Source organism: Dendronephthya gigantea, unplaced genomic scaffold, assembly GCF_004324835.1.
Source record: "Dendronephthya gigantea isolate DGI-Jeju-01 unplaced genomic scaffold, DenGig_1.0 000003F, whole genome shotgun sequence".
In the NCBI taxonomy this organism is placed as follows: Eukaryota; Metazoa; Cnidaria; class Anthozoa; order Malacalcyonacea; family Nephtheidae; genus Dendronephthya; species Dendronephthya gigantea.
In genome coordinates, this window is record NW_021163013.1 from 3,577,111 (window position 1) to 3,603,618 (window position 26,508).

At 37.0% G+C, this 26,508-nt stretch overlaps 3 protein-coding genes across 3 annotated transcripts; all 3 read right to left on the reverse strand.

The window, feature by feature from the left end:
- Positions 1-215: 215 nt before the first annotated feature.
- LOC114541624 (E3 ubiquitin-protein ligase RGLG3-like) lies at positions 216-5,575 on the reverse strand. Its single transcript, XM_028561447.1, has 4 exons — positions 5,349-5,575; positions 3,187-3,731; positions 1,678-1,874; positions 216-1,304 (listed from the first exon to the last, which is right to left on the reverse strand). The coding sequence occupies exons 2-4, from the start codon at positions 3,695-3,697 to the stop codon at positions 1,020-1,022; spliced, it is 993 nt and encodes a 330-aa protein (XP_028417248.1). The 5' UTR covers positions 3,698-3,731; positions 5,349-5,575; the 3' UTR covers positions 216-1,019.
- Positions 5,576-9,066: 3,491 nt separating this feature from the next.
- On the reverse strand, positions 9,067-19,685 carry LOC114540352 (adhesion G-protein coupled receptor D1-like). The gene is made up of 8 exons (XM_028560554.1): positions 19,296-19,685; positions 18,536-18,712; positions 17,834-18,043; positions 17,067-17,223; positions 16,153-16,289; positions 15,156-15,410; positions 13,668-13,773; positions 9,067-9,362 (listed from the first exon to the last, which is right to left on the reverse strand). Exons 1-8 carry the CDS (start codon positions 19,683-19,685, stop codon positions 9,067-9,069), a joined length of 1,728 nt encoding a protein of 575 aa, XP_028416355.1.
- Positions 19,686-21,485: 1,800 nt separating this feature from the next.
- On the reverse strand, positions 21,486-25,830 carry LOC114540366 (obscurin-like protein 1). Its single transcript, XM_028560564.1, has 7 exons — positions 25,731-25,830; positions 25,549-25,604; positions 24,552-24,724; positions 22,733-22,961; positions 22,369-22,463; positions 21,655-21,811; positions 21,486-21,489 (listed from the first exon to the last, which is right to left on the reverse strand). Exons 3-7 carry the CDS (start codon positions 24,682-24,684, stop codon positions 21,486-21,488), a joined length of 618 nt encoding a protein of 205 aa, XP_028416365.1. The 5' UTR covers positions 24,685-24,724; positions 25,549-25,604; positions 25,731-25,830.
- Positions 25,831-26,508: the final 678 nt, after the last annotated feature.

Here is a 26,508-nt window from a genome sequence, read left to right on the forward strand (position 1 = left end):
AAGTTTCAATTTCGACAATTCCTATCAAACATTTATATCGTTTTGCTGCGAGTAATAAAGTTGCTTGTAAAATATAACCCTGCATATAGTTTCTTTGAACTTTACAACGCGTCTTGACCTAAGCAAAATCATCATGGTTTCGAAATACGATTTATAAAGCAAGCGACGTTTTTAATAACAAGTATACGTTGACTGAAAGTAAATTTTTCTTTTTCACCAATCACAATCCTTGACCCAGTCTTTTGACGTAACCCATGTCGTTTGTGTTGCCAAAAACGTCACTTGCTTAAGCTCACTAATAATGACCAACCTTGGGACATATTGATAATTTATATTCGTTATTTTCTTTATTCATTAAATTGGTTTTGAAATTTACCCAATATTGTGGTATGCAAACAAAATATGAGTTAGCATTGACTTTATTTGCCTCTTCAAGTTTCTTCTTTCTCTTAAACATTTATTATTATTTTATTATGAGCATCGTCGATCAGTATGATAGCTTTAAACACTCCAAACAACATCCAACACATTAATTGTTGCCGCGTGGTCATGCACCGTGAAATTGGTGGAAATCACGATGCCATTTCTGCAACTACGTCAATGTGCAACTTTAAACGCTACGTAATTCAAAATTTCATTTGTCTTAAATGAGCAATGCCATTGTGGATAAGCACGTCGCGGTTGCGGATGCCGTTGTATTTCTCAAACACTTTGAAATTGGACACTGTTTGAAATTGGATGAACGCATGCATGTAATTTTGCTTTTATTGCCCATGCAATGCATGCATGATCACGCTTATTTATGGCATTGTCATTGAGGTTCTTATACAAATCGTCCAAGTTATGCAGTTCGTACTTCGTTGCCCACAGCCGGTGAAGCAGTGAGAGCGGTCTTAAAAATTGAAATTTTAGCCAAACAAATAGAATCGAATGTGAGAGTGGGCGTATCCCTAGCATTTGTAACAGTATTAGCGCACTGTGCGTAATATGCATAATTATATAGCTGTATGTAACACTGTTCATTCTATTCCAGAATCATCGTGCATGTTTTCCATCAACCCCAGTGCACGAATTGCCTTATACTGATCAGGTATCTCCATCAGAGCATGAGCGGCAAATATCAGGTCAGATCTCCACATTTTCTTTGTTACAGAATGATAATCAACGAATTGAAAGTTATCAAAATGTCTTCCTGGTAGCTTATCGTCATATTTATTCATAACACACCAAGGACCATCTCCAACACCAACTAAGATTATTGAGAGCGGATAATTACTGGCTTCGATGATAACACGACGTGTTGCCTACACAGGGATCATATTAATATTTTTTAATTGAATCAACCAAGCAGACTTTTTCCAATACCTCAAAGTTACTCATTTTAAAGTGACAATGGGATTGTTTCCATTTGCTATCTATCTTCAAAGGATGTTTGGTGCTTGCCTTTTAGTAAACGAATAGCAAAAGAGATACACCGTACCTGGATGCTTACTTTTAGGAATCGCTGAAAAAGCATTTAAATTATCTTGCTTTAAAACAATGGCGAATATTTTTTATCTTACCGAAATTCCCTTCATAATTGATGTCAAATTTTGCAAATTTAGATTGTCCTTAATGACAATTAATTGAAATTGTGTTTGCCAGCAATGTGATGCTATCAAACACACAGATTCTTACTTTGTCATGTTCTTCAGAGACTTGTCCATCAGCAATGATTACGAGAATATGATATTCCCGCGTCTTCTTGACCAGCTCGATCGCTTTTTTAATAATTGGTACGAAGTTTGTCGGACCACTCATTGTAATGCGTCTCACGACTTCTTTGTAATATCTCAAAACTTCTCTGAATCCTTTGCACGGTTTGTTCATTTCACCTGAAAAATGACGTGTCATATTTTTAAGCCTTATCGTCTAACGGTACCGTCGCAAGCTCTAAGCGACGTAGCCAGCACGATTATTGGCAGGGCGGGGGAGAGGGGGTTGAGATGGAATCCATATTAATATATTCATGTTGACAGACTGTAAAGATAATCGTTTGAAAATAAATTAATCCTGCGTTACATGAATATATATGACTATGCATGAGCCCTCCCCCCCTCCCCTAATCATCGTGCTGGCTACGTCGTTGCAAGCTCGTTAAGTAGGGATTATTTGGAACTACTAAGAGAATTGAAATTAATGAGTTCACGGCAACCAGGTATATAATCCATCTAAATTATCGCTACTCTGGTTTTAATAAATGAAAGTAACCACCACACAAAGATTAACTTTCACGACCCAACGTTTCGACACTCCGGTCTAGTGTCTTCATCAGGGGTGATCTGATGTTGAAACTCAGCTGCTTATATACTCTCAAAATGACGTCATCTATTAATCAGATGCAAATATTCTTTTGGCAAAAAGCTTCCGTCATCCAAAACAACGCCTTTGTCCATAACGATCATTAGTGGTAAGGAACGATTTAAAAGTCATTACCACTAATGACCGTTATCGACAAAGGCGTTGTTTGGAAGCCTGGCATATTAATGCGAGTCTTTGTGCCCTAAATATGGATGACGGCAGCCATTTGCCAAAAGAATATTTACATCTGATTGATAGATGACGTCATTTTGAGAGTATATAAGGAACCGAGTTTCAACATCAGATCACCCCTGATGAAGACACTAGACCGGAGTGTCGAAACATTGGGTCGTGAAAGTTAATATTTGTGTGGTGATTACTTTCATTTATTAAAACCAGAGTAGTGATAATTACGATGGACTACTAAGAGAAGTTAGTAGACAGATTCTGATTTCTCTCATCAGTTTGTAGTAGTAAAGAAGTTAGTCTTTCCCTGACACCTCCAACCATTGATCCGTAATTTTCCCTCTTTTAAAGCTGACGTCCGATCGTAATGTGAACAAACGCTTTTTTACATTTTGAAACTATAATTTTTAACTGTCATAGAGGACGAACTGTCTGTTTTTTTGAAACCTTAATTGCTTCCCTATGTTTATAAATGAATACGAGTTGAGCCACAAAAATCCAGACCATGCGAAATTTATGCAAGTTTCAAATTCGAGTGCTCCACATTGTTATGAGCAGAAACAATGCGCAAACCCGACTGGTCATTATCTTTAAGTTAATTGATGACACGAGTTATAATGAAAAAATAATTTATGACTAGAAATATGATAGAAAAGAAACCTGACAAAGAGAAGACATCTTTATCTTTTGTGATCGAGTCCCCAAAGCCATACGCCGGAATAAGATTATCGTCGTCCAGAGGCTCTAACGTCTGTCCTAACACGGATATCACTTTTTGATAGGGATTATCGCGAAACAATCCCAAATGATGCAGTGCACCACGGCGACCATGCCGTTCATCTATTTTCTCGGAAATTGCATGAAGTGACTTCTGAGAAAATGTTTTTCGTCCCTGCCATTCATTACTTGCAGTGAAGTCGATTCCAAGAATGAGTTGACATTTTTCCATGCCAGCTTTTCTAATTGCACAAGTGATTTCCTTTAAGGTGAGGAATTCGTTAACAATAGCGTCAAATGTGAGTGCGCCTGTAGGCAGCCGAGATGCATCCACTATTTTAGGTTCGGGCTTTGATAGTGGATATCTTTTGAACATCTTGTAAATCAGCATTATGATTAATATAGTAATCAAAAATAGTAAGTAGTTTTTTATAGCTTCAATGTCCACATCCATTTTATATAGAAAATTTGCTCCAATCGTGATTCACCTATAATGTAAATGTAAAATGAAAGAGTTGGCATTGCATGAAAACTTTCGCCTTTAACCTTCAAGCACACATGACAAGACGGTAGTTCATTATTGAATTAAAAGGGCAGTTTATATGAGAGCCGAGACGGGACGATGCTCGGGATCCCAGCGTAAAGGAATTTTTATAGTGTTTATCACATTCTGTCACCGGTGGGACTTTTTATCTCGTCCCGCCTAGGCAATATCCTTGTTTCGACGAGTGTGATCCTGCTCTAAACGGGATGTGGGTTTTTTTGCCATATAATTGCTCCATCCCGCCTGACCAGGGCGATATTATGCTGACTTGAAATTTTCTGATCCGAATAACTCCCTTGTTTGGAATTAATACAAAGCAACAAACATGACATTCGGGTGAGAGACATAAAATATATATATAAATGAGTGCTCATAAATGACTGAATTGTATTCAGAAGTTTAAAAGCAGCTGCAGCTAAAGACGCAATATTCGGCATTACAGGCGTTTTGTACTTATTTCCTTCATATTTAAATTTCCCCGCGTTACCAAAGCAACGTCCTGGGTTTAAATTACCCGGTACAAAAACTATGAAAAACGTGCTTTCCCGGCTCTCATATAAACAGCTCTAACGTTTTTATAGCGGAAAAAACCGCTACTGAGCAATAGGGCAAGTAAAATTGCAAGTAAATGGGAGCAAGTAAAAATCAATTATCGTCATGTATTGCGCGGTAAAAACTAAAAAGTAAAAAGGGGAAGGTTTTAGCAATATTTGTTTAATCCTCCATGTTAAACACTAATTCTATTCGAATTGCGGATATACAGTTAATAATAGACAACCAGGCGCCGGCATCAAAAGGCTGGCCGGTTTGGAGAGTTAACTGCATAGCCAGACTTGATTCTGTTCACAAAAATGTAGTCAACCCATTGCTTACGATTATCATTACAGTACTGTCCAGAAATAACCTGCAACCCCCAACAGTGTTATTAGGTTATTTCTGGAACAGTATTGTATATTAGCCTAGCATGCAATTAGTAGCGTAGCTAATCAGAACGCGCGGTCGATGTCACTCTTTTATAGTACGTTTATATAAACTATACTAAACGTCTGTATACAAGTCAATGCCATTTCGAGAAAGGGAATTTGTGTGCAATTTAAAATCAGTTTTAGGCCAACAGATTTCAGATCAAACGAGCTTTTCGCTTCTCTGTATACTTTAAAGCCTTTTTGAATTCGCTTTCAACCGGAGTGTCTATGATAATCAAATTTGCATTCTCTGCAATGGACTATATAGCTGCATGGCACTGCCGAGTATTATAATCAGCTTATATCAATTGCAAACTGAGGAAAATTTGGCTCGCATTGCTTGTTGGAATGTTTTCCTGGTTAAATAGGCGAAGATAAACATTTTTGAAAGCCCTCCATGCAGAAATCTATTCATTACTTCGATAATTACAGCAGTACAATATTTAATTCGGCCGGCTGCTCACAAAATAGAACATGAAAATTGCGTTTACTGGCGAAAGCAATAAACTGGTTGAAAAATATCAAACACGTGCAGGATAACGACACATGCATGCTATTATGGTGTTCATGGATGGAATAAAAAACATCAGACTTACCTGAAAATTGAACATAAATGCGGTCTTCATATCTTCTCTTCCGAAGATATTTTCCTCAGATAACAAGCGTATTATATTACATATGCAAGGCTGTAATTGCTGTACCTTTATGAAAAACTCAAATACCGCTGCTAACGGAAATACTATCGTTTTCGCTTAGTATGAGATACATCAAACCTTTATTAAAAAAGGTTATTAATCTAAATGAGAAAAAAGCTTGATGACGATGTTCGTATAACAGATGAACTACTATCTTGATATTAATGCCGTGAGTTTACATCAATATATAATTTATTCAAATTTGGCAAACACTTCAACAGGTACTATACGATGCGTTTGTTGATGTCTTAATTGTTATCCCATATACTTATCAAAACCTTCGTACGGATGTGAGATCGGTTTTACTGGAATAGACAGTGTCTGTAACATAAGTTCTTCGACATATGGCAACTTTTAATCAAGAATATGCTGGCCTTAATAGGTCCTGAACTCCTGAAGCTGACCTTTCTTATTAATGAAAAATCTACGTTATAGCTATAGATAATATCACCAGAAGTTGTTAACAAATCCACCTGCTCCGTGCTCAAATAAGAAAACAAGGAGTTCAAGATGTGGAAAACGGATGTACTACTACTCAATTTAAATTATTTTCACCTACTGTTTGCAAAGTAGAACTGAATGCTTGTCAGTTTCAATTTATCGCATATGATTTTATAGGAAAAATCCTTGCTTCTCGTTTGTTTGAACTTTAGAGTCTCTTCCCGTGTTTACAATTGCAAAACTATTGTTCAAACGTGACGTCTGGTAGTCTTTTTCATTTTAAGTTTTGCAATCTTTAATCAGCTCTTGCAACAGATAAGTATACGGTTATTATGTGTCTCAGTCAAGATCCCTCTTATATACTAACACCTCCGAGGGCCGGGTACTAAGATGATTTGGAATTACTCATGGATATTGTGAGAGAACATAGCGGAATCCAAAGTTGTCCAAATTCTAGACGGTCTACGTTTGACCGTTTTTTCAGTCACGCATGCACACGCGCAATTGTAAGGGCTCGTCTGTTTAGCTAAGACAGATAGTTTGTGTTTCACTAATTATGGACAAAATAAAATGAGAAGAAAGAAGATAAAGGATTAAATATAACTATGAAAGACATGGATAAGACAAAGCGGCGTAAGAGGAATAATTGATAATCTACAAGCTTATAGGTGTTTTAAAAGGGTAGCTATACGTGTTTACTTTTTCCGCAACTGTTGCTTCGCGGTAAGGATACAATTTATTTGTATAATTTTGAGCTTTGCATATGTCGTTTTTTAAAGGCATGACCAACTGTGAAAGGCTATTATACACCTTCGCTTTAACCTCGATAATTTGAATTTTGATTGGAAAAAATGAAATCAATACATGCATATACACTATAAAACTTTTAGGTATAGCTATAGAGGCTGCAATCATGCATGCATTGAATAAAATAAAATCAGTTTGAGATTTTTGTTAGCCTCTGAAGAATTTGTATTGCTTTAATGGTTTGAAGTTTTAATTTTAAATATTTTCTTAATTTCTCCATGCAAAAGTCCATAAAGTGCGTACGTAATGGCATAATAAAGCAAATATTGAACAGCCAATGGTAATGTTTACACTTTATGACTATTTTTCTTTCGAAACATTAGCTTTAATACATATACTCGATAAAATATCTTTATATATTAGACTGATTTGTGTTTTAGTCATTTCATAATAAAAGTTTAGGTCAGGTTAGCTAAGGAAATTTTGCGCATGTATTTGTTTGAAATAGCGGGGGATTGCTGCCTGGGGCCCGTTGTTCAAAGCTGGGTTAGCTAACCCTTTGTTAAATTTTATTCCGCTGTTTTGGTTTATATGCTTCTGCATCGCCGTTTGTTTCAAGACTTTACAAAATAAGACTTTGATTGATCCACAAATTATTTATCAAAAAACATGTTCAACTTCATGAACGAGCGATTAAAAAATTGATGTAAAAATTTGAGTTTCCTCTGAATTAAGCTAATTACCGGCTTTTGAACAACGGGCCCCTGCATGCATATATTTCTAGTCCAGTATACGGACAAATTGTTATTTCAGTCACTCTTTGCAAATTTCCGGTTTGATCATGCGTTGCTTGGGACCTTGTTGACAATTAATTTTGTTTTGGCGCCATTTCTCCTCCGCATTTCAAAAATATATTGCGGAACAAACACAGGCTGCTTCGTTCAACAAAAGTCAATGGACTTACATACATAAATGAATGAATGAAAAAATGGCCTCTGTAGTCCAAGTTATATACTTAGTTATAAACATCGAATTTTCGTTTTTAGTACGATGAAAATTTGCTTTTATAGACAGACATGCAATGTTCATCATCTCCCCGACTGAAAGAGTTAGCATGCATATAGTATAATTGCCATTAATTGGAGTAAATGGGAACGACATCTTTTTACAAGGTATACTCGTTTTTACTCTTTTTCTCTTGTATTTTTACACAACTGTGCTGTCAAATAACTACATCAAAAATGACATCAGTGAATAGCGTGTATTTAATCTGTACAAATATTTTGCCGACTAGTGTTAAAATGTTACCGGACAAGTATTGCACCGGCACTACTACGCGTTTGCATCAGGGCAGTGCCATGTAAACGCAAAGCACTATATTTATACGCACGAAATTTCTTCTATGCATGAAGCCGGGCAATGACACACAAAAATTGCCCGACTCTCAGCTGGGCAAAAATTAACCGATGCCTCAAATAATTATTGCTCCGCTCTCCCACCTTTTATACCCATCCATAATTATGCCTTTTTATACCCATCCATAATTACACCTGGCCTCCTCACCTTTCGTCTCTTCCAATAAGCGATGACTCCTAATTATTAAAACTTTAATACCCTCTAATTCTATGCATTTCAGGAGGATGCTGAAATGTCGATTTACTACGTACAAATATTATTATTGATTGCAAACTCGTAAAGCAAATTTCGAAGATGCAATGCAAGATGAAGGACTGGCACTTTTGGTTGCGAAATATTGAAAAACGTGAAAAAATATATTTCCCCACTTAAAGCGGATCAGGAATCTTGAAGTTATTAGTAGTATGCACCAAAAAGCCAACTAGTTACCCCTTTTTTAAAAGTGGCGAGGCTACTTTGCACGCTAAACGTTTTCGCGTGTATTAATTATACATGCATATAATTTGCCAACGTTATATATTTATACATAATTTCTTTTTCAAAAACTTTGCGGTGTACTAATTTTGGAACGCTCTTTTTCTTAGTTCCAAATTTTGCCTCAATATTATAAGCGCCCTCCGTGTTCCAAACAATTTTGTCATTCTAACTGCTGGCTTCCATGTCCTCTAGACATTCGTTGATTGAGTCCAGCACTGGCAGTTCCAAAGTGTGGACCGCTTGGATCTAGAAAGCGCATGACATTGCTGTTGAAATGTATATTGTACTTCATAAAGTGTCGCCTCATATAACAATGCTATATATATCTTTATTACTTCACTCAAAATACAGCGAATTTAAAGTAACTATAACAAAATAATATAAAGACTGGGTTCCACTGTCTAACCCCTGATAAACACCACGTCCGCCCCGCATACTTCGTCTTTTTGCTTCGCTCACGAGGAAAGAAGTTATGGCTGACTCAGTTGCCGAAGAAAAAGGTCCTAACTCAGGAGAAATCTCAGGTAAATCGATCTCTTCAGTGCTGCAAAGCACTGAGTTTATCACCGCTCTTACGGACTCTACTTCCTAAATTAGTAGAGAGTGTTAAAAGCTCGTTTAACGAGTCAAGTGATCCCGACAATGCTGACGAACAGTTGACCGGTATGTCCTCCGGTTCACCAAAAGGAATTGCTTCACCCAGCTTGAACTCTGGGTTACCAAAACGTTCTTCTACTCCCAGCTGCGCCTCTGGGTTACCAACCGGCAAAACAGGTGAACCACTAAGAAAAGTAATACGGGTGGACCTAGATGAGAACGTAAATGCTGAAACAACTGAACAAGAAAACTCGCTCGTAGATGAGAACGATGATATTTTCGCGCCAGAACCCGAAGATGACACGCTGGCGTCGGTGTCCGAGCGATGGCCAGCGTCTGATGAACTGTCAGCTTTACTTAATACTTGTTTCGGCAAACAGTTATCTGGCTATGATAAACGTCAAGTGGTTCGCTCATGTCCTCGCCCAAATGTGGACAGCGTGAACACACCATTACTAGATAAATTTCTTCCTGACCTTTTACCTAAGTGCAAAGTGGAAGATAAATCGCTACGGAAGACCCAGGACCTTGTTCTAGACGTTGTTGGTCAAGTAGCAATGGCCTATGAAACTTTAATTCAGGCCAGAGATGGAAACTCTGAAGTGAGTGTTGGTATAGTATTGAAATACTTGGCAAAATCTCTCCAGCTCCTTGGCAATGCTAGTAACCATCTTTCTAGCAAACGTCGGACCCAAGTACTTAGTAAAGTGGGCCAGAAATACACCTCATTGTCTCAGGAGTCATGGGATAATACTGGCAAAGACCTGTTTGGTGAAAAATTTGAACTTCGTCTGAAGCAACGAACAGAAACAGCAAAAGCAATTTCATCTGCAACCTTTGCACCTCGAGGCAAAGGGTTTTTTCTACGGGGCACCCCCTCAACACGGTCCTGGCAGCGAGGGGGGGGGGGTGCAAGCAACTTCCGCAGGAACTTTCAGTTCAGAAGCCAGTCCTTCAGGAGGCCTTATCGTGCAAGGGGGAGATCAAGTGCGACTTTCAGCCAACCACCTTAGCAAAACGAACAATCTTCCATTAGCAACAGGTATGTTTTCAAATATCGACAACAATACCCAATTCCCTCTAGGGGGAAGGCTTCTTCACTTTTACCAAAACTGGGAAAAATTAACAACCGACCCATGGGTTTTAGAAACAATACAAGGTTACAAAATCGAGTTTGTCACAACACCCAAACAAACTTCTATTTCAAAAATGCAAATCACTCCAGCACAAAGCTCAGTGATAAGCGAGGAAGTGCAAGCTTTGTTCGAAAAACATGCAATTTACAAGGTCCAAAACTCCAATATTCAAACCGAAACTCAGTTCATAAGCCCCTTATTCACTGTCCCCAAAAAGGGAGGGGGGCACAGACCAGTCATAAACCTCAAGGACCTGAATTACTTTGTAGAGTATCAACACTTCAAAATGGAAGAAGTGACAATGCTAAAAGACATATTAAAACCCAACGATTTTATGACAAAAATAGACCTAAAAGATGCCTATCTCACAGTTCCAATTTGGCACAAACACAAAAAATTCCTTCGTTTTCTGTGGAAAGACACTCTTTGGGAGTTTGCATGTCTTCCCTTCGGATTGGCAAGTGCCCCTCGGACATTTACAAAAATTCTCAAACCAGTGGTAGCCCAGTTAAGGAGGATGGGAGTAAGACTGATAATTTACCTAGACGATATCCTGATAATGGCAGAACCCAAAAACCTTTTCCGGGAACATACTCAGTTGTCAGTCAGCTTACTGACAAGTCTAGGGTTCATAGTAAATTATGCCAAGTCAGTGACAGAACCCAGTCAGGAACTAGAATTTCTGGGATTTCAGGTAAACTCCAAGTCAATGTCCATAGCCCTCCCCAAGGACAAGATTAAGGGAATAATGAAAGACTGCCACAGAATACTAAACAATCCATATGTGTCAGTCAGAACCCTATCACGCCTCATAGGAAAACTGTCGGCCTCTATTCAAGCGATATTTCCTGCCCCTCTCCACTACCAGTCTCTCCTTCGAGCAAAAAACATAGCTCTGAGACAGTCTCAAAGCTACGAAGTCATGGTGTCTTTAAACCAGGCAGCTCAAGAAGAGCTACACTGGTGGAAAGACCATCTAGCAGCCTGGAATGGGAAATCCCTATTGAAAAGAAAAGAAGATCTCACCATAGAGACAGATGCCTCAAACCTGGGTTGGGGGGCAGCTTGCAGCGGAATGTTGACCGGGGGAGTTTGGTCACAACAAGAACGTTTCCAACACATCAATTGCCTCGAACTCATAGCAGGGGGGTTTGCAGTGAGGTCATTTTGCAAAAACAAAGCCTCGATACAGGTAAAATTACTGATGGACAACACAACTGCCATCACTTACATCAACAAAATGGGCGGGCCCTCCCCAGTTTTAGCAAGTCTAGTTTACGAGATATGGCAGTGGTGTCTTCAGAAAATTATACATCTCAGTGCGCATCACATTCCAGGGGTTCTCAACACTTCACCAGACCAAGAATCCAGGGTCGACAGAGATGCAGCAGATTGGAAACTGAATCCAATCAACTTTGCCACCCTGAACAGACTATGGGGGCCCTTAGACATAGATCTTTTTGCCACCAGGTTAACAAACCAATTACCAAGGTTTGTCAGTTGGCGGCCAGATCCAGAAGCCGAGGCGACAGACGCATTTTCAATAGACTGGTCAATAGTAAAAGGGTATGCGTTCCCCCCTTTCAATCTAGTGGGACGGTGTCTGTCGCAAGTCAATTCACAAAAAGTTCCCCGGTTGTGCCTAGTAACACCAGTGTGGGAAACCCAACCATGGTACCCAGTACTTCTCGAGATGAGTGTGGATTTCCCATGCTTGTTTCCCAAGGGAGCATGGGTTCTGAACAAAGGGGAAATGCCTCACCCCATTGCCCATCTCCAACTAGCCGGGTGGCTTATGTCAGCAAACAGTACTTGTCAATGGGAGTTTCAAAACAAGCTCAAGACCTGCTTGTCTCCGCTTGGCGCAACCAGACCTCTAAGTCATACCAGTCAGCCTGGAACTTGTGGAGTAGCTGGTGTAATCAACAAGAAATTGACGCCTTTTCACCCTCTGTGCAACAAGTAATCAATTTTTTGGCTAACCAATTTGAGATTGGCAAAGAGTATCGCACCATTAATGTTTATCGTTCAGCTATTTCCATGACTCTCCCAAAAATTGAGGGTGTTAATATAGGACAACACCCCCTTGTATGTCAGGTCATGAAGGGCATTTTTCACAAAAAACCACCCCTTCCAAGGTATACAACTACTTGGGATGTGTCAAAAGTGCTTGTTTACATGAAGTCTTTAGGGGATAATGTTTCTTTGACAAGGAAGCAACTCTCGGAAAAACTGGTTGTTTTGTTTGCCCTAACATCTGCAGAGAGAGGTTCAGAATTAGCCGGACATGATCTTCGGTATCGAACCTTTTACCCAGAAGGAGTGGAATTTAAACTTCCAATTGTAACTAAGTCAATCCGTGTAGGTAAATCCCTAAAAACCTCATTTCATGCTAGTTTCCCAGATGACAAGCAATTGTGTCCCTGTGAATGCTTAAAGGCATATGAGATGTCAACATCGTCTTTTAGGGCATCAGATCCAGCACTGCCGAATAAATTATTTCTATCCGTTATTAAGCCACATAGCCCGGTCTCATCCTCGACTCTAGCACGTTGGATCAGAAACTTCCTCCAAGACGCAGGAATAGATTCTGATACGTTTAAAGCTCATGCTACAAGAGGAGCTTCGTCTTCAACAGCCGCTAGAGCAGGCTTATCTGTCAGTGATATCATGAAAATGGCTGACTGGTCAAGTGATACCACCTTCCGTCGCTTTTATTACAAACCTGTCAGTAATCCAACATTTGGCAGGGCTGTTCTTAATGTTTCTAAAGATTAGGCTTTCTAAGAACTAGCATTGTTATATGAGGCGACACTTTATGAAGTACAATTTCAGATTATGCAAGACCCGTAGGGTTGAAGTATAAGATGAATTGTACGAATAAATGGAGACGAATATAACAATGCTCCCCCCCTCACCACCCGTTGTTATTATGTTGTTTGTATTTTATTTCTTTTTAGATTCGCTCAGCTAAAAGACGAAGTATGCGGGGCGGACGTGGTGTTTATCAGGGGTTAGACAGTGGAACCCAGTCTTTATATTATTTTGTTATAGTTACTTTAAATTCGCTGTATTTTGAGTGAAGTAATAAAGATATAGCATTGTTATATTCGTCTCCATTTATTCGTACTATTCATTTTATACTTCAACCCTACGGGTCTTGCATAATCTGAAATTATATCTGAGAAATTGTACGGGGGGGGGGAATTATAGGAAAGGAAGTCAATTAAAAAAATAAATCGGAGAAAAAACTAGTATCATCGTAAAGGGAGTAAACCGGCTGCACGTGAACAATATATATATATATATATATATATATATATATATATATATATATATATATATATATATATATATATATATATATATATATATATATATATATATATCGATAACTCACATGTACCTGTTGGATTATCGGTAGATCTGGTGGCTTTATTATTTCGGGATCGGGATATCGATCGGGATGAAAGCGTGCTTTTCTTTGTGCTTGTGCGCACAATGTCTCGCATCTAGAAAACGAAAAATAATTTGCGACATGATAAGCGTGGCATTTATAACTAATCTATGTATTTTACTCAGATTATGGTCTTCAACTTTAACTATAAAATACATTATAGAGTGAAAAATAAAAACGCCGTTGCTCTGCATGCATGGAGCTTAAGCTTGCGCTCTTTTTGCCGACGTCTGTATCAATAGTCTCTTTGCAACCGTTACGTTTTGATGATCGAATTACATATACTTCTACGCTAAAACAACTGATCATGTTCAAAATATTTAGAGTTCGTGTAGTTGATCTGCCTGATCACACAGATGGATTTTTCGAAGTGGTTAAGGATATTTTCCGGACTGTAGAGAAACTTTATATCACGAATACGATAGAAAAATTGTACAAAACTTATTTACCGGTTTCACGTGAAATTTATATGGCTTTTGAAATATTATATGGGCATCCCAAATACGAGCACAAATCAGATTCTGCTCATAAATTTCGCAACTTGCTGGCTGTTCTACACGTGTTCTCTGACTTAGCAAAAGCAAAGATTTTTCCAAGCTGTTTTTTGTTATTCTTCTCCTATAAATGGCTGCAAATTCGACAACTGAATCTAATGCTGGCTGTTCTAACGTTAAACCAAAGAAAAATGACTCGAAAATGTGTAAATATATCTGTAAATATCGTCCAAACTCTGCTTAGTTCGAACTCAAATGCTCAATCAACTCAAGTTTAATGTCGTTGTTTTGACCATGCACTATAATTTGAATGGAATGACTTAAGTTTGAGTGGAAGATGTCATGCGCTTCCGAAAATCTGGACGCCAGGCACCTTCTCATTTTGCCACTCTTGACAAAGTCGCAATGAGAAAAATCCAACGATGTCTTAATTCTCTAGAAGCTTTAAATATGAAGAAGGTAAACCTAGGCATTAACTTCGCATTGAAACATCGCATCTTAATAATACTGCGTGATATGATTTTATAGGTTTTATTTGTTTGACTTATTTTATATGTTATTGTTCATTTGTTTTATAGCTGTTATTATTCATTTGGCTTGGGTGGAAATTATTTTATCTTTACTTGGCATAATTTGAGTTGGTATTTTTATAGGCTATTACAGATGAAATAAAAACTAACACGTATACACCAGCGACAGCAATTTTGTTACTGGTTGCTGGTAATGCGCATACTGAGCTCGTTATTTTTTCAAAACAAGTGAAAGTAGAAAAAATTTAATATGCAATTTTCGCCATGGAAGTTTTTTTCTATTTTACCGGCTCTTATTTGTTCTTTTTAATCTCCACTTGGCAGGAAGAACATAGCATTTTCACAATTAGATTTAAACACTTACAACAAGCATACGTTGAGTAGAAATGCATGATAGAATGCAAACAGCTTACCTGGTTATTAAAGACACAATGAAATAAGAAAATCAGTAATCCTTGAGCGGAATTAAACACGGCAAAAAGATAGCGGAAAAACAGGGTCTCTCTGTTAAATGTCAACAAACCAAATATCCAGGTCAGCCCGAGAACGGGAAAGATTACCGCAGAAGCTTTAACGCCAGCTTTCACTTTCTCAATATTACTTTTAGTTTTTAGTTTTCGTGTTCTCATCATTTTACGCATGACCATGACAAATACGATTGTGTTGATCTAAATATTAAGAAAAAAGTAATAACAATGTGACCAAATCTACTAAATTTTACCATAGTTACCCGATCAAGTCGGGTGCACATATACAGACAGTCCAACCTGTTTTTTATATAAACACATTGAGCCCAGGAGGGGGCATTCTAAGTAGTCTAACTAGATTTAAAATCATCATATATGTTCATTCTTAAAACAAAGATAAAAATCGAGAAAATAAGGCGCAGACAAACACCGTTGAAACCCGGTTTAAATTAAAACCGCACTCTATACCAAGTGTTCTTAAACTCTTGAGAATAAGTCTGTGACAATGAAATTCTTCAAATTAAAACACCATGCAGGGCATTGATTTCTGAACTGCTTGAAAGAATGAGGGAAAAAATCCAAGATTTCTTCATTCGGAGGTCTTTTTAGGCAGTTTATCGACTGATTGAATTTTAAAGCTGTGTTACACATTGCAACTTTTTTGCAACTTTATTGCAATGCATCCTACTTAGAGTTTTCGAAAGATATGCATAATTATATGAGAGCATGTTCATGTGGAGTGTAATAGGCACAAAAGTGTCGTAGTTGTTAGATATACTCTCAATCTCCTAAAGCATTGGTGGTTGCAAGGAAAATTGCAATGTATAACAAGGGCTTTTCCTTTTAGTAGACTTAGTAAGCATATTCATTGCATGTCTGAAAAGAATGACACTTAGATTTGACAGAAAACGTTTGCTGATTTCAACATGTCATGAAGACCTACCAGTATAACAATGAATGCGGGTCCTACGAAGGCCCAGATCACTTTGTTCTCAACGCTAAGCCAACATGAAGTTTCGGTTCCGTATCCATCACCTTGAGTTGCTCCAAGTGACACAGCAACAATCAATAAAGGTATACCTGAAGTGAATAGTGAATAAATTATAAATTCTAAAAAGAATATTATTCAGTCGTGCATCCTTTTGCTAACATATAACATATGCCACGTTTTTAGGATTTATAGTTGGTAAGGATAATTACTTAGTGTGCAAAAGAAAGAAAGTGCCTTCTTCAAAAAACTGTTATTGAATTTAGTTTAATTACAAACATGCACATTGCGGTATCTTGCTTGGACATGGCCTATTTAAGGACTGTATTAAGTTAAGACGTTATTTTTTAAAGGACATTGGCGATCGCAAAAATATAAGTGCTGGTATAGTAAAAAAATGCGGAGTAATGGCAAAACCCATAAAAAAAATAAAATAAAAAATAAATGGGCTGACTGAAAGCCGTTATTAATAATTAAAATTGAAGAATTGTTTGTGATTGTGAATAGTGAAGTGATAATTAGCAGATCTGATCTAAATTATGGTACTACTCAGAGGCGTAAGTTTGGAGGGGGGAAGGGTTAAATAGACACGTGAGTACATAGCAGCAGTGTAAAAATAAAGTTATCAGAGAACCATCATTACCTGACTACGCACACTAACAAGGAATATTAATATTGAATGAGCTATTAATAAACTATAAAATTGCATTTCTGACTTTGATTGACGTTCAGGATTGAAGACCAAGTTTGGTTTTGCCTCGGTATGAATTTTTGTGCAAGCGATCGGTCGATCTCATTTGTGACATAACCCCGTTTCCCCCGACCACCAGCATATTATTATTGATGTACACGCCCCTACAAACACTCACCCCAGCCAATGAAGTTGAATATTTTCCAATTTCGGCTGCGGCCTTTGTCAAATACACTTATTACCAAGACGTAGAGTAATATACCCTCGCACAACATCCATCCAAATGCTGACAATACGAAAAAATGCAATAAAGCTGCTACTGCTTTGCAGAAACTCTGTGGAAGGGATAAACGGGGAAATATAAAAAGGTTTGCAATCGTTTTTAGATCATGAGATTAATTTCACAGTTTGAATGTTAATAAAATCAAAATTATTCCTTTTTCAAGGACTTAACGTTGTTTTGACTTTTCATTTCAAACTTTCGACCTCGTTAGGTGTTTTGCTGGATCTGATAGGAGCTTTCAAACATTTGCGTTTCGATTAAATTTAGGCAATATAAAGAATTATCTTAAATTACCATCGTTCAGTGACACGGCTAGCTCAGTCTGTCTCCTTCTCGAGGAATTGAAAATTAAACAAAAAATCAAACAAAAAATTTAGCGGGATCTAACAATTGTGATCCGTGGAAACCCACCGAACTTTAGCACTTGGTTTTAAATTCGTTTCAAATTTTAGTGCACGCATTTAGCTAATCACATGCAATTAATCCAAATTTCGATAGATCCAAAAACATAACATAGCCGAACAGCCGTTTTTATTGCAGGTTGGCGAATTATTTATGTAGACATGGTTTGCGCATGCTAAGGAAATAATTTCCTCTTTGAAATAACATGCATTTTACATACAGGTCTAAGAGTGCAGTTGCTATTTTAAATGGAGACTTACCAAATTATCTCTAGCAACACCCTCAAGAATAGCGAAGACATCAGTGAATCCAATCGCAACACACATGCTGATTAAAATTTTGGCACGTTGTGATTTCACTTTTTTCCAATAAAAACCTTGCATGAGGATCGTTAGCGTGACGCCAAGAAGGGATATTGAACACCCAACTGTAGAAATCGTCTCCAATATTTTACGCTCTGATTCTGTCACCTAAGAACAGATCTTTTCTTTCTCAAAAAAGTTTTGTATAACATCGTCCTCTCCACTCAGCGCTTTGTAATTGTCCTTATATTTATTACCCCTTTATAGTAATTACGAAAGAAACGTTCCGATGATAAATCATTATTTAGTTTAATGAAATGCATGGATTTCGTGCTGAAGGAACTATTATGTAGATTGGTGAAAGAATGAAATCAATTAATCCTGAAATCCTGTTCTCGGGAATAAAAGGGATATATTTGTAAGGTTATCCATGGGCCGTGTAAGCAATTAGTGCAAAAGTCTATTATTAATTAAGTTAAAGAGAAAACAAATTTTCGTAGCTATTGTCGTAAGTCGAAAATATCACGCTTACTTATAGATGGTTCAGTTTTAAGCTATAGTGGCCATTGGTGAACTTCGACCTTGTACGTTCCTCCCATGCATGCATGTGGAAAAGATGGAAACGGAAAAAAAATTAAAAGCTATTAATATCCACTGTACCTCGACATCAGCAACATCCATCATGATCGCAAAAGCAGTGTTATGATCACAATCACATGTCACGTTTTCTTCACCGGATTCTGCCTCGTTCAAAGTGCATCCACTACTGCTCCAGTTACTGCGGCGATTGTTGGGCTCAGTAAAAGCGCATATCCGTTTTGGGTTCACGTAACCGGTCTAAAAAATCCATTGTAAAAGGTTTCTCTTGTTTGGTTTGAATAGCTTTCGCTTAGCTAGCAATAATTAGAGTGAGCTAGTGACAGGTAGATCAGAGTTCTTTATACAGTTTTTGCATGTAAATTGAACAGCCAGGATTTAATTGCCACAATTATCAATTAAAAGAAAAATTTACTCGAAGCAGTAACTATTGCCAAATGGCGATTGATGAAGAAGCTAAATAGAACGCACGTGAAGGAATTCACGTCAAAATGAAAGAAGTGAAATTCTTAATATGATTGTTACGTTGTTAGGGCGGTGTTACATTATGCAACTTTCCTTGCAAATTGCATTACAATTTCTGGTTTTGAGGGATGTTGGTTGTAAAGAGTGTCCGAAATGCTAAGAAAACGTCAGCAGATCGTAAGAAATGTTCGCAACTTCAGCTACTTCACAACTTTAGATGCCTCAGGAGTAGAATTGCATTTCACATTGCAATGAAAGTTGCATAGCGTAACACCGCCTTTAGTTACGATTTACGCGTAAGCTGATTAAGCTTCTAGATACAGCCTTACTTATGAATCATTCTGTATAAGGATACTACCTGGTTATTTTGTATTACAATCTTCAGAGGCTCAGCCACTGTCGCATTAAGCGGTGGTTCAGTCGTTAATGACACAATCGTACTCCTGATCACAACCAAAGCTAATTTTATAGTATTATCAACAGATTCCTTCAGCTCTTTGTTTGATAATATATCCTTAATTGAGCTGTACTTCACCACTGTGACTTGCCGGATATCGTTGGTAACACCACCAGGGATAATAACACCTCCTTCAGTATTCAACAAGCTGATATCTTTAGGTGTTGCAAGTTGTTGTTTGGATAGCTTTATACCAATCACATCTATGTTTGGGGTGCTATAGAATACCACCTTTCCCGTTTCAGCCGTTTGTGAGATGACGTTTTTTGCATTGAGATCAACCCCACTCATAATCTGACTTGCTAAATCATTTCTAGACTGGAAAGAATGATGTCGAATTACTACTCGACATTTTTCAGTTAATCCTATGGAATGAATTACTGTGATAGGAAAATTGAAGCTGTCAGACCCTTCCTCTTACAGGAATATTCTCCCAGACATTCTTTCGCTCTCTGTCGACAATATTACTTGAAGTACGAATAAAATTTTGACGGTCATCCTGGGTTTTTGTTCTCTCCTTGGTCTGGTCAAGAATAGAAACGATGTCCTCAACATCTTTCACATAAAGTACTTCATCTCTTGTAACGTCTTCAGTTTGAGACATAATATCACTGACATTTTCAGATTGAAATCCTTGCACCAGTCGTGAGACCTTGTAAATAATTTTTGGTTAATATTCACCAATATTACTTTCTATTTCGACTGGTAAAATTGCCTCCAGTAAGCTGGATCCTGTAATGGCGTTACTAGAACGATAATTTGGCGGTGTTTAATTCATATATTCAGTATGAACTGAATAAAATTATATACACCCCCTTCCTCCTTATCGTTCTATAGTTACGCCCATGGGACCTCATAAATATGGAAAAGTAGCCAATAACTAATAAATACACTACCTTATCAAGAAGTGAAGTGACAATGATGCTTCTACAGTTGGAAGAGTTTACATCATTCCACACGGGTTGTACTTCCCCACTGATACACAATCGTGACACCGTTCCTGAATGTAAATGAAATTGGCAATTTGCTTCATGGACGAATATTCATTTCAGAAAAGAAAATAAAAAATTTACCATGCATACGTGAAAGGAACACACACCAAAATGTACGTAATGTTCGGTTGAAAATGGGGGGAAATGAATTATTATTTTACCAATTTCATGAAATTTTGTAAGCTTTTGAGTTTTTGAAACGTCCACTAGTTCGGCAAAATGCGAAAAAGTAAGCAAGATTCGGCAAATTGGGATCTTTGGCACATTTTTGCATAGAACTGAGACTAGATGTCTTGTGGAAATCGCAATAGAATTAACATTAAAACCATTATGAATATTACGAATGCCACAATCTTGGGGATAATCCGTTGAGGCATGGGAAACATCTATACCAAAACTCGTACAATCTCTGTAAAATCGTGCTTGCATACCCGCTGTATCAGTCAAATAACTTGACGTTTGTGTGCGCAGGTTGCAAGATTGAACTCTACAACATCGAAGGGGTAACCAAATATGTCGTTTATTGTATGCGTACTTGTCTTTGATTGTATGTAAGCAATTTTGCAGTTTTATAGTTCCAGTCTTTCCCTCAACGTCGGGTAAACCAGATGATTACCTGATAAATAAGGTTGTCTCATCTTCAAAGATTGATAGATATACCTGCACCATGGAGTAATCGCTTACTGGAATATTAGTCGAATTATTTTGTTTGGCTAATCAAGCAAGTAGCGGTCCTCGCGTTAGTCAAATATAAATACTGCGGCATGATTTCATACCTAGAGTATCAGAATCGTCGGTACCATGCATTTCTAAACTTAAATCTACCAGTGGAATTACTTTAAAGGCATTTGACAATATCAATATATCCAAATGTTTACTTTTTAAATTTATTTTCAGTATCGCTAAACCCCCCCTCAAAAAAAAAATCAAATCTACCCACGAGAAAAAATAACAAACCTGTCGTTCCATTAGGACAACTTTTTATGGCGTCTGCACCAACTGGAGTCTTTTCCCAAGTGTAACCGCTTTTTTCTTCTTCAAAGCAAAAATCTTCAAAATCTGAAAAAAATTTGAAAGCAATTTCGGTATCTTATAGAACCTATCTGAAATTCCATCAAAAGAGTGCACCTGACTGCGAAAAATTCCAGAAAACTCCCATACACTCATATTGTACGTCCAAGAAAAAATTTCTACCTTGAGAAAAAATATCCACTGTAACATTTTGGCTCCTTCCCACGCCGTCTGAGTTTTTGGCAAAGCACCAGTACTTTGCAGTGTATCTCTGTCCACCAGAAAGCTGTGTTTTTGATAGGTCTAATTTTCTAGTTTCGTTTATAACACCAGATTCTTCAGAGCTGAACCACGTAATCTTTACACTTGAATCATCACCCTGCGTCACTTCACATTCTAATGTTATTGCATCACCTTAAAAGGAATCAAAGTACGATTAGTCAGTAGAGTAACCAGCTTGACGGAAAAAGGGAAATTTCGTTTTAGACCATTCAGCAAGTTCGTTTACATTTTCAGTAACCCAAACAGAATACATAAAATTTGACTACTTCTGGTAAAAAGGCACATTGTTTACCATTTTACATGAAGTAAAATAGAGACATAATGATTGCTTTTGACGAAAAACTATAAATATGCCGATTATTCTAAAACGAGATTTCACCTTGTTGCCTGACAATTTAGTCATGCTATGCCAATATTTAGGTGTTCATTGACTGCGAAAACAATGGATTTCTAAAGAAATGAATAATTATAATGACTTAAAATTTGCATAAAAATATTATGAAATCGTCTCATCGTCTCTTATTTTGGTTTTTCAAGGATCTGATTATCGTTTAAAATGACTTTTCTTGAAGTAACTGTTATCTTAACAGACACAAAGACGTGCAGATATATAAGTATACTTAAATCTCAAGTGATGCAGGCCATTGAGCAACAACAATCACAGTTCATACGAAGGAGGCTAGACTTACCTTCTGAGGCGGATACAAATAATGGAGAAACTTTAACTACTGGAATGACTTTCACGTTGACAGATACACTGGCTTCGATCCTATCTTCCCCTTTACTGCAACAAATAAAACAATAACGCTAAATTTGATAAAAAACATAAAAAAATCCAAGTAAAATGTTTATAGTAAAATATTTGATTTGTTGGTGCAACTAAACTATGCCACTGAAAAAAATTCTTTCGTGTCAATAAATTGCACTTCCTGTTCCTGTACCTATATTTTACTCGTGTGTTTCCATTTGAATTGACTTTTTCTTTTCTTTTGATTTTCTTTATTATTTTGAGGTTAAAACAATACAATAAAATTCAGTAGGGAGAAATATTACCTAACAATACAGTAATATTCGCCCGAGTCTGACTTCCCAGTTTTTCGGACAAACAAGCGTGATCCCTGATTATCGTTCTCAATCTTTACCCTCGATGAAAATGACAGAACCGTATCGTCTTTTTCCCATTGAAAGATGGGTAGGAATGGTCCACTTATGTTACAACTTATTTCCAGTGTATCCCCGAAGAAACCACTGTATTTAATTTCCACTCTAATGTCTGTCAGAGCTATAAAACAGAAGCCAAATATTAAGAAACTTCCCCTATATAAACTAGCAATTAGGTCTTTCAAATGCATGTATGCCTAAAGGCTTGTAATCAATATGATTCCATGTCATTTTACTGTGTTTATGAAACCGCAAGGAATTCAAAAAAATAATTGGTTGATTTTCTGGCTTTAATAATAGGATGGATGTTCGTTGTATGACGATTGAAAGTTTTCGTATAACACATTCTGAGTTATCTTCAGTTCATTATGTTCTTAAAGGGATACGGCAAAAAATTATCTTTGTCTATTTTAAACGGAACGTCATGAATATTTACAAAATTTGTTTACGGATTTTTGTAAACGTTATTACTTCTGATGATACTTTTGAATGAAATTATCTTCCATCCGCCATTTTGGATATGCATATTCTTGGCCGGATATGTATACGTCATAACCTATAAGCTGGGTGAAAACTCGCAGCGAAGTGATAGTTCCAATATATTAATCTCGCACGTATCTCAAACTAAAACGTTTGGATTGTTATAGTCCTAAACTAAAGCGTAAGCATGTAGTTGTTATTTTTAAGATCTCAATAGGCTAAAACACAAGATGGCGGATTTATCACGATAGCCGATTCTTTTGATCGCCAATATCTTGCAAATGGAAGATGAACAAATTTTGTAAAAAGGCTTTATAACAAGTGTAAATTTTCTTTTCAACGCAACAGAAATTGCCATGCATAACATTCCTTTAACTCCGGTTGATTACTGATATTGCTTATTTTGTTTCCACTTCCGAATGAAAATCAATACAATTTTATCACGAAGAGACGCTTTGATTGCGGATTAACGGGAATAGTCAACTATTGAGGAAGCCTAATTTTACAACGGAACTATACTATAAGGGCTGCTTTCCATTGTCGCGTTTTTGCACGTGCATGTGGTAACTGCCTAAACAGAGAAAAATACTTTCATAATACAAAATCCCCTGACAGGAAATAGACAATCAAAACAACTTTCCGTTTTCAAATGAAATTCTTCTAGCATTATTGAAAGCCATCGTATCCCCTAAGCAAGTGTGCCTTATTTGCTCTCCCTAATGTTAATTACCACTGCAAAACAAGTTAGGGATGTTTTCCACTATCGCGTTTTTGTACGTTCGTATTCGCGCGTAAAAGTTTAAAACAATTTAAATAGTATACTTAAGGCACTTTTACACGGTGCAATTTTTCTTGCGACTTGCAATGCAGTTCCACTTTGAGAGATGTATATTTGGGAAAAACGAATGTTTATTACGCCTCGTGCGCTTTTCTTTTGCAAGACTCTTCACTAATCTACATCTCTTAGAAGTAGAATGCATTTCAAGTTGCAAGAAAAACTGCACCGAGTAACAGGGCCTTTATAAAATCAACAATTGAATAGATGCATAGGGTTGGATTCTGTTGATGATTCGCAGGGTTTTTCAGGTATAAAATTAATTATACAACAACTTAGAAGGTTTTCAGTTTTGACGTGCGTGTACCACAGACGTTTCGACACCGCTCCATGGTTATTCACAGTTTTCAAACTGTTCTTATATCATAACAAATCATTTGCACAAATCTTAAATACCTGGTAGATCAGTAGCAAAAGTAATGGAATTTGGAACAATTGAAATGTTTCCGATCATTCCAGTTGTGTTACTGTTCTCTAAAACTTTAATAACTTTGATAATATCCACAGGGGAATCTGAAAGCCCGACCATCACGATTTCCGCCTCACAGATGACACTTCTTTGTCTTTCTCTAAACATACATGATCAAATCACTGAATCAGCTCAATCACTCAATTTTTTTTAAAAAATGGTTAAAACTTAAAGTTAGGGGGCTGTTTACATGAGCTGGCGGTTAACCGAGATTCAAATCTTTATGAAACCAAGCAAGCACATGCTATTGTCAGGAAGATAACATCTGTGACATTCTCAAAATCAGCTTATACTCTTTGTTGAATTTTGGGTAACCGGGCTCGTGTAAACGGCCTCTAAGAAGTCAATCCATTGAATTGACGGTTGAACGATAGAAACTGCAGACCACCGCAAGGGAAAAAATACGATCGTGGTTGCCGTTCCCAATCCTGGTTTGACGTAGGTTAACCGTTTTTGTCATGTCATTTCGGCTGGATTAATTAGCATTACAATAATAGATTATCGAAAGTCGAAGAGGTAGTTTGACATACCAGGGCCTCTTATAACATATAGAGTGGCCTCCCACTTCAATGCCGGTTTTGACCCCCACCCTGTAAAAATAGATTGTCTGAAAAAACGTTGATAAAAAAAGATTCCTTTACTTTCACTAATATTATCTCTCGAGTGCGAAAACTTATTAATCTAAAATCGAGCAATTGATTTCAAAAATTTTTAAAGTACCTCCTTCGGCCACGATCAACATGTATACTTCGTTGCGTCAAGGATAGCACCCTTTTTGTTAATCCCCCCCCCTTAAGTTCCTTAAAAGAGGCCCCTTAATTGGCACATACGAGCGATATATCGCTGCAAAAAAGGCTTGTAATACATTATTAAAATATCTGTATGATTGGATAATATTTTTCCAGTCAATACATCTCAACCAACCTGAATCGATAGATATTCGTGCGACGATATTCGGAAGTAGAAAATACTGCGTCAAACTTAAGAAATAAACGTGTTTTCAATTGAATCATTAATAGTTATGGTATACATACACTTTTGTATGCAAACTCACCGAATGTTAAAATAATAAAGCAATTGAATAATAATTCTATCAATCAACTCACATTGTTCTTGATGAATCGAGAAAGTGTCTGGAAACTAGCAGAATTTCGGTTGTTTAATTGCTCAGTAAATGATCTATTTCTTAACGTGAATGTGGTTACAACAAATATATCTCTCAAAGCTAAGAAATCAGAAATAAACAACATAATAAATTATAATTGGTAGTATGTGAATGTATGTTTAAATCACCTAAACGATATAATAATGATACACTATGAATATATAAATAATTAATATTGTTATGTAGGTGCTGTGTATATTTTAAATATGATTGGTTCATTCTTTATAATGTGATTGGTTCAGACTTTAAAAAATGCGATGTTTCCCGAGAGGGAAACAAGTGAAAAATTATTGCCCGCTTCTTGTCACAACAAAGTAAAATTTTTTTTAAATAAAATTGTTGTGTAACATGTATGTTTTTGTTCCTATATAACAAAACACTTAACGTACACTATACCTCGGGAAATAGTGAGTTTTGTTTTCCTCGAATCGTAATGTTTCTCTTGGAAAAACAAAACTCACTTTTGTTCATTACACACTCACTATTTGTTGACACATCGAGTAGTTTATTACACACTTTTAATATAAAAGATTCATGTGATTACCAGAAGTTTGATTTGCTCTGATAATGGTCCGGGCTTATGGACTGAAAACTCTGCAAAACTAAATTCATGTTGTGTTTCCAAAACAAAACGTACAAAAATAATATAAATTGTGGTATCACTGCATGGTATGATTGTTTCGCTTTGCAGCTGTATACAAAAATTTGCATGATAATGT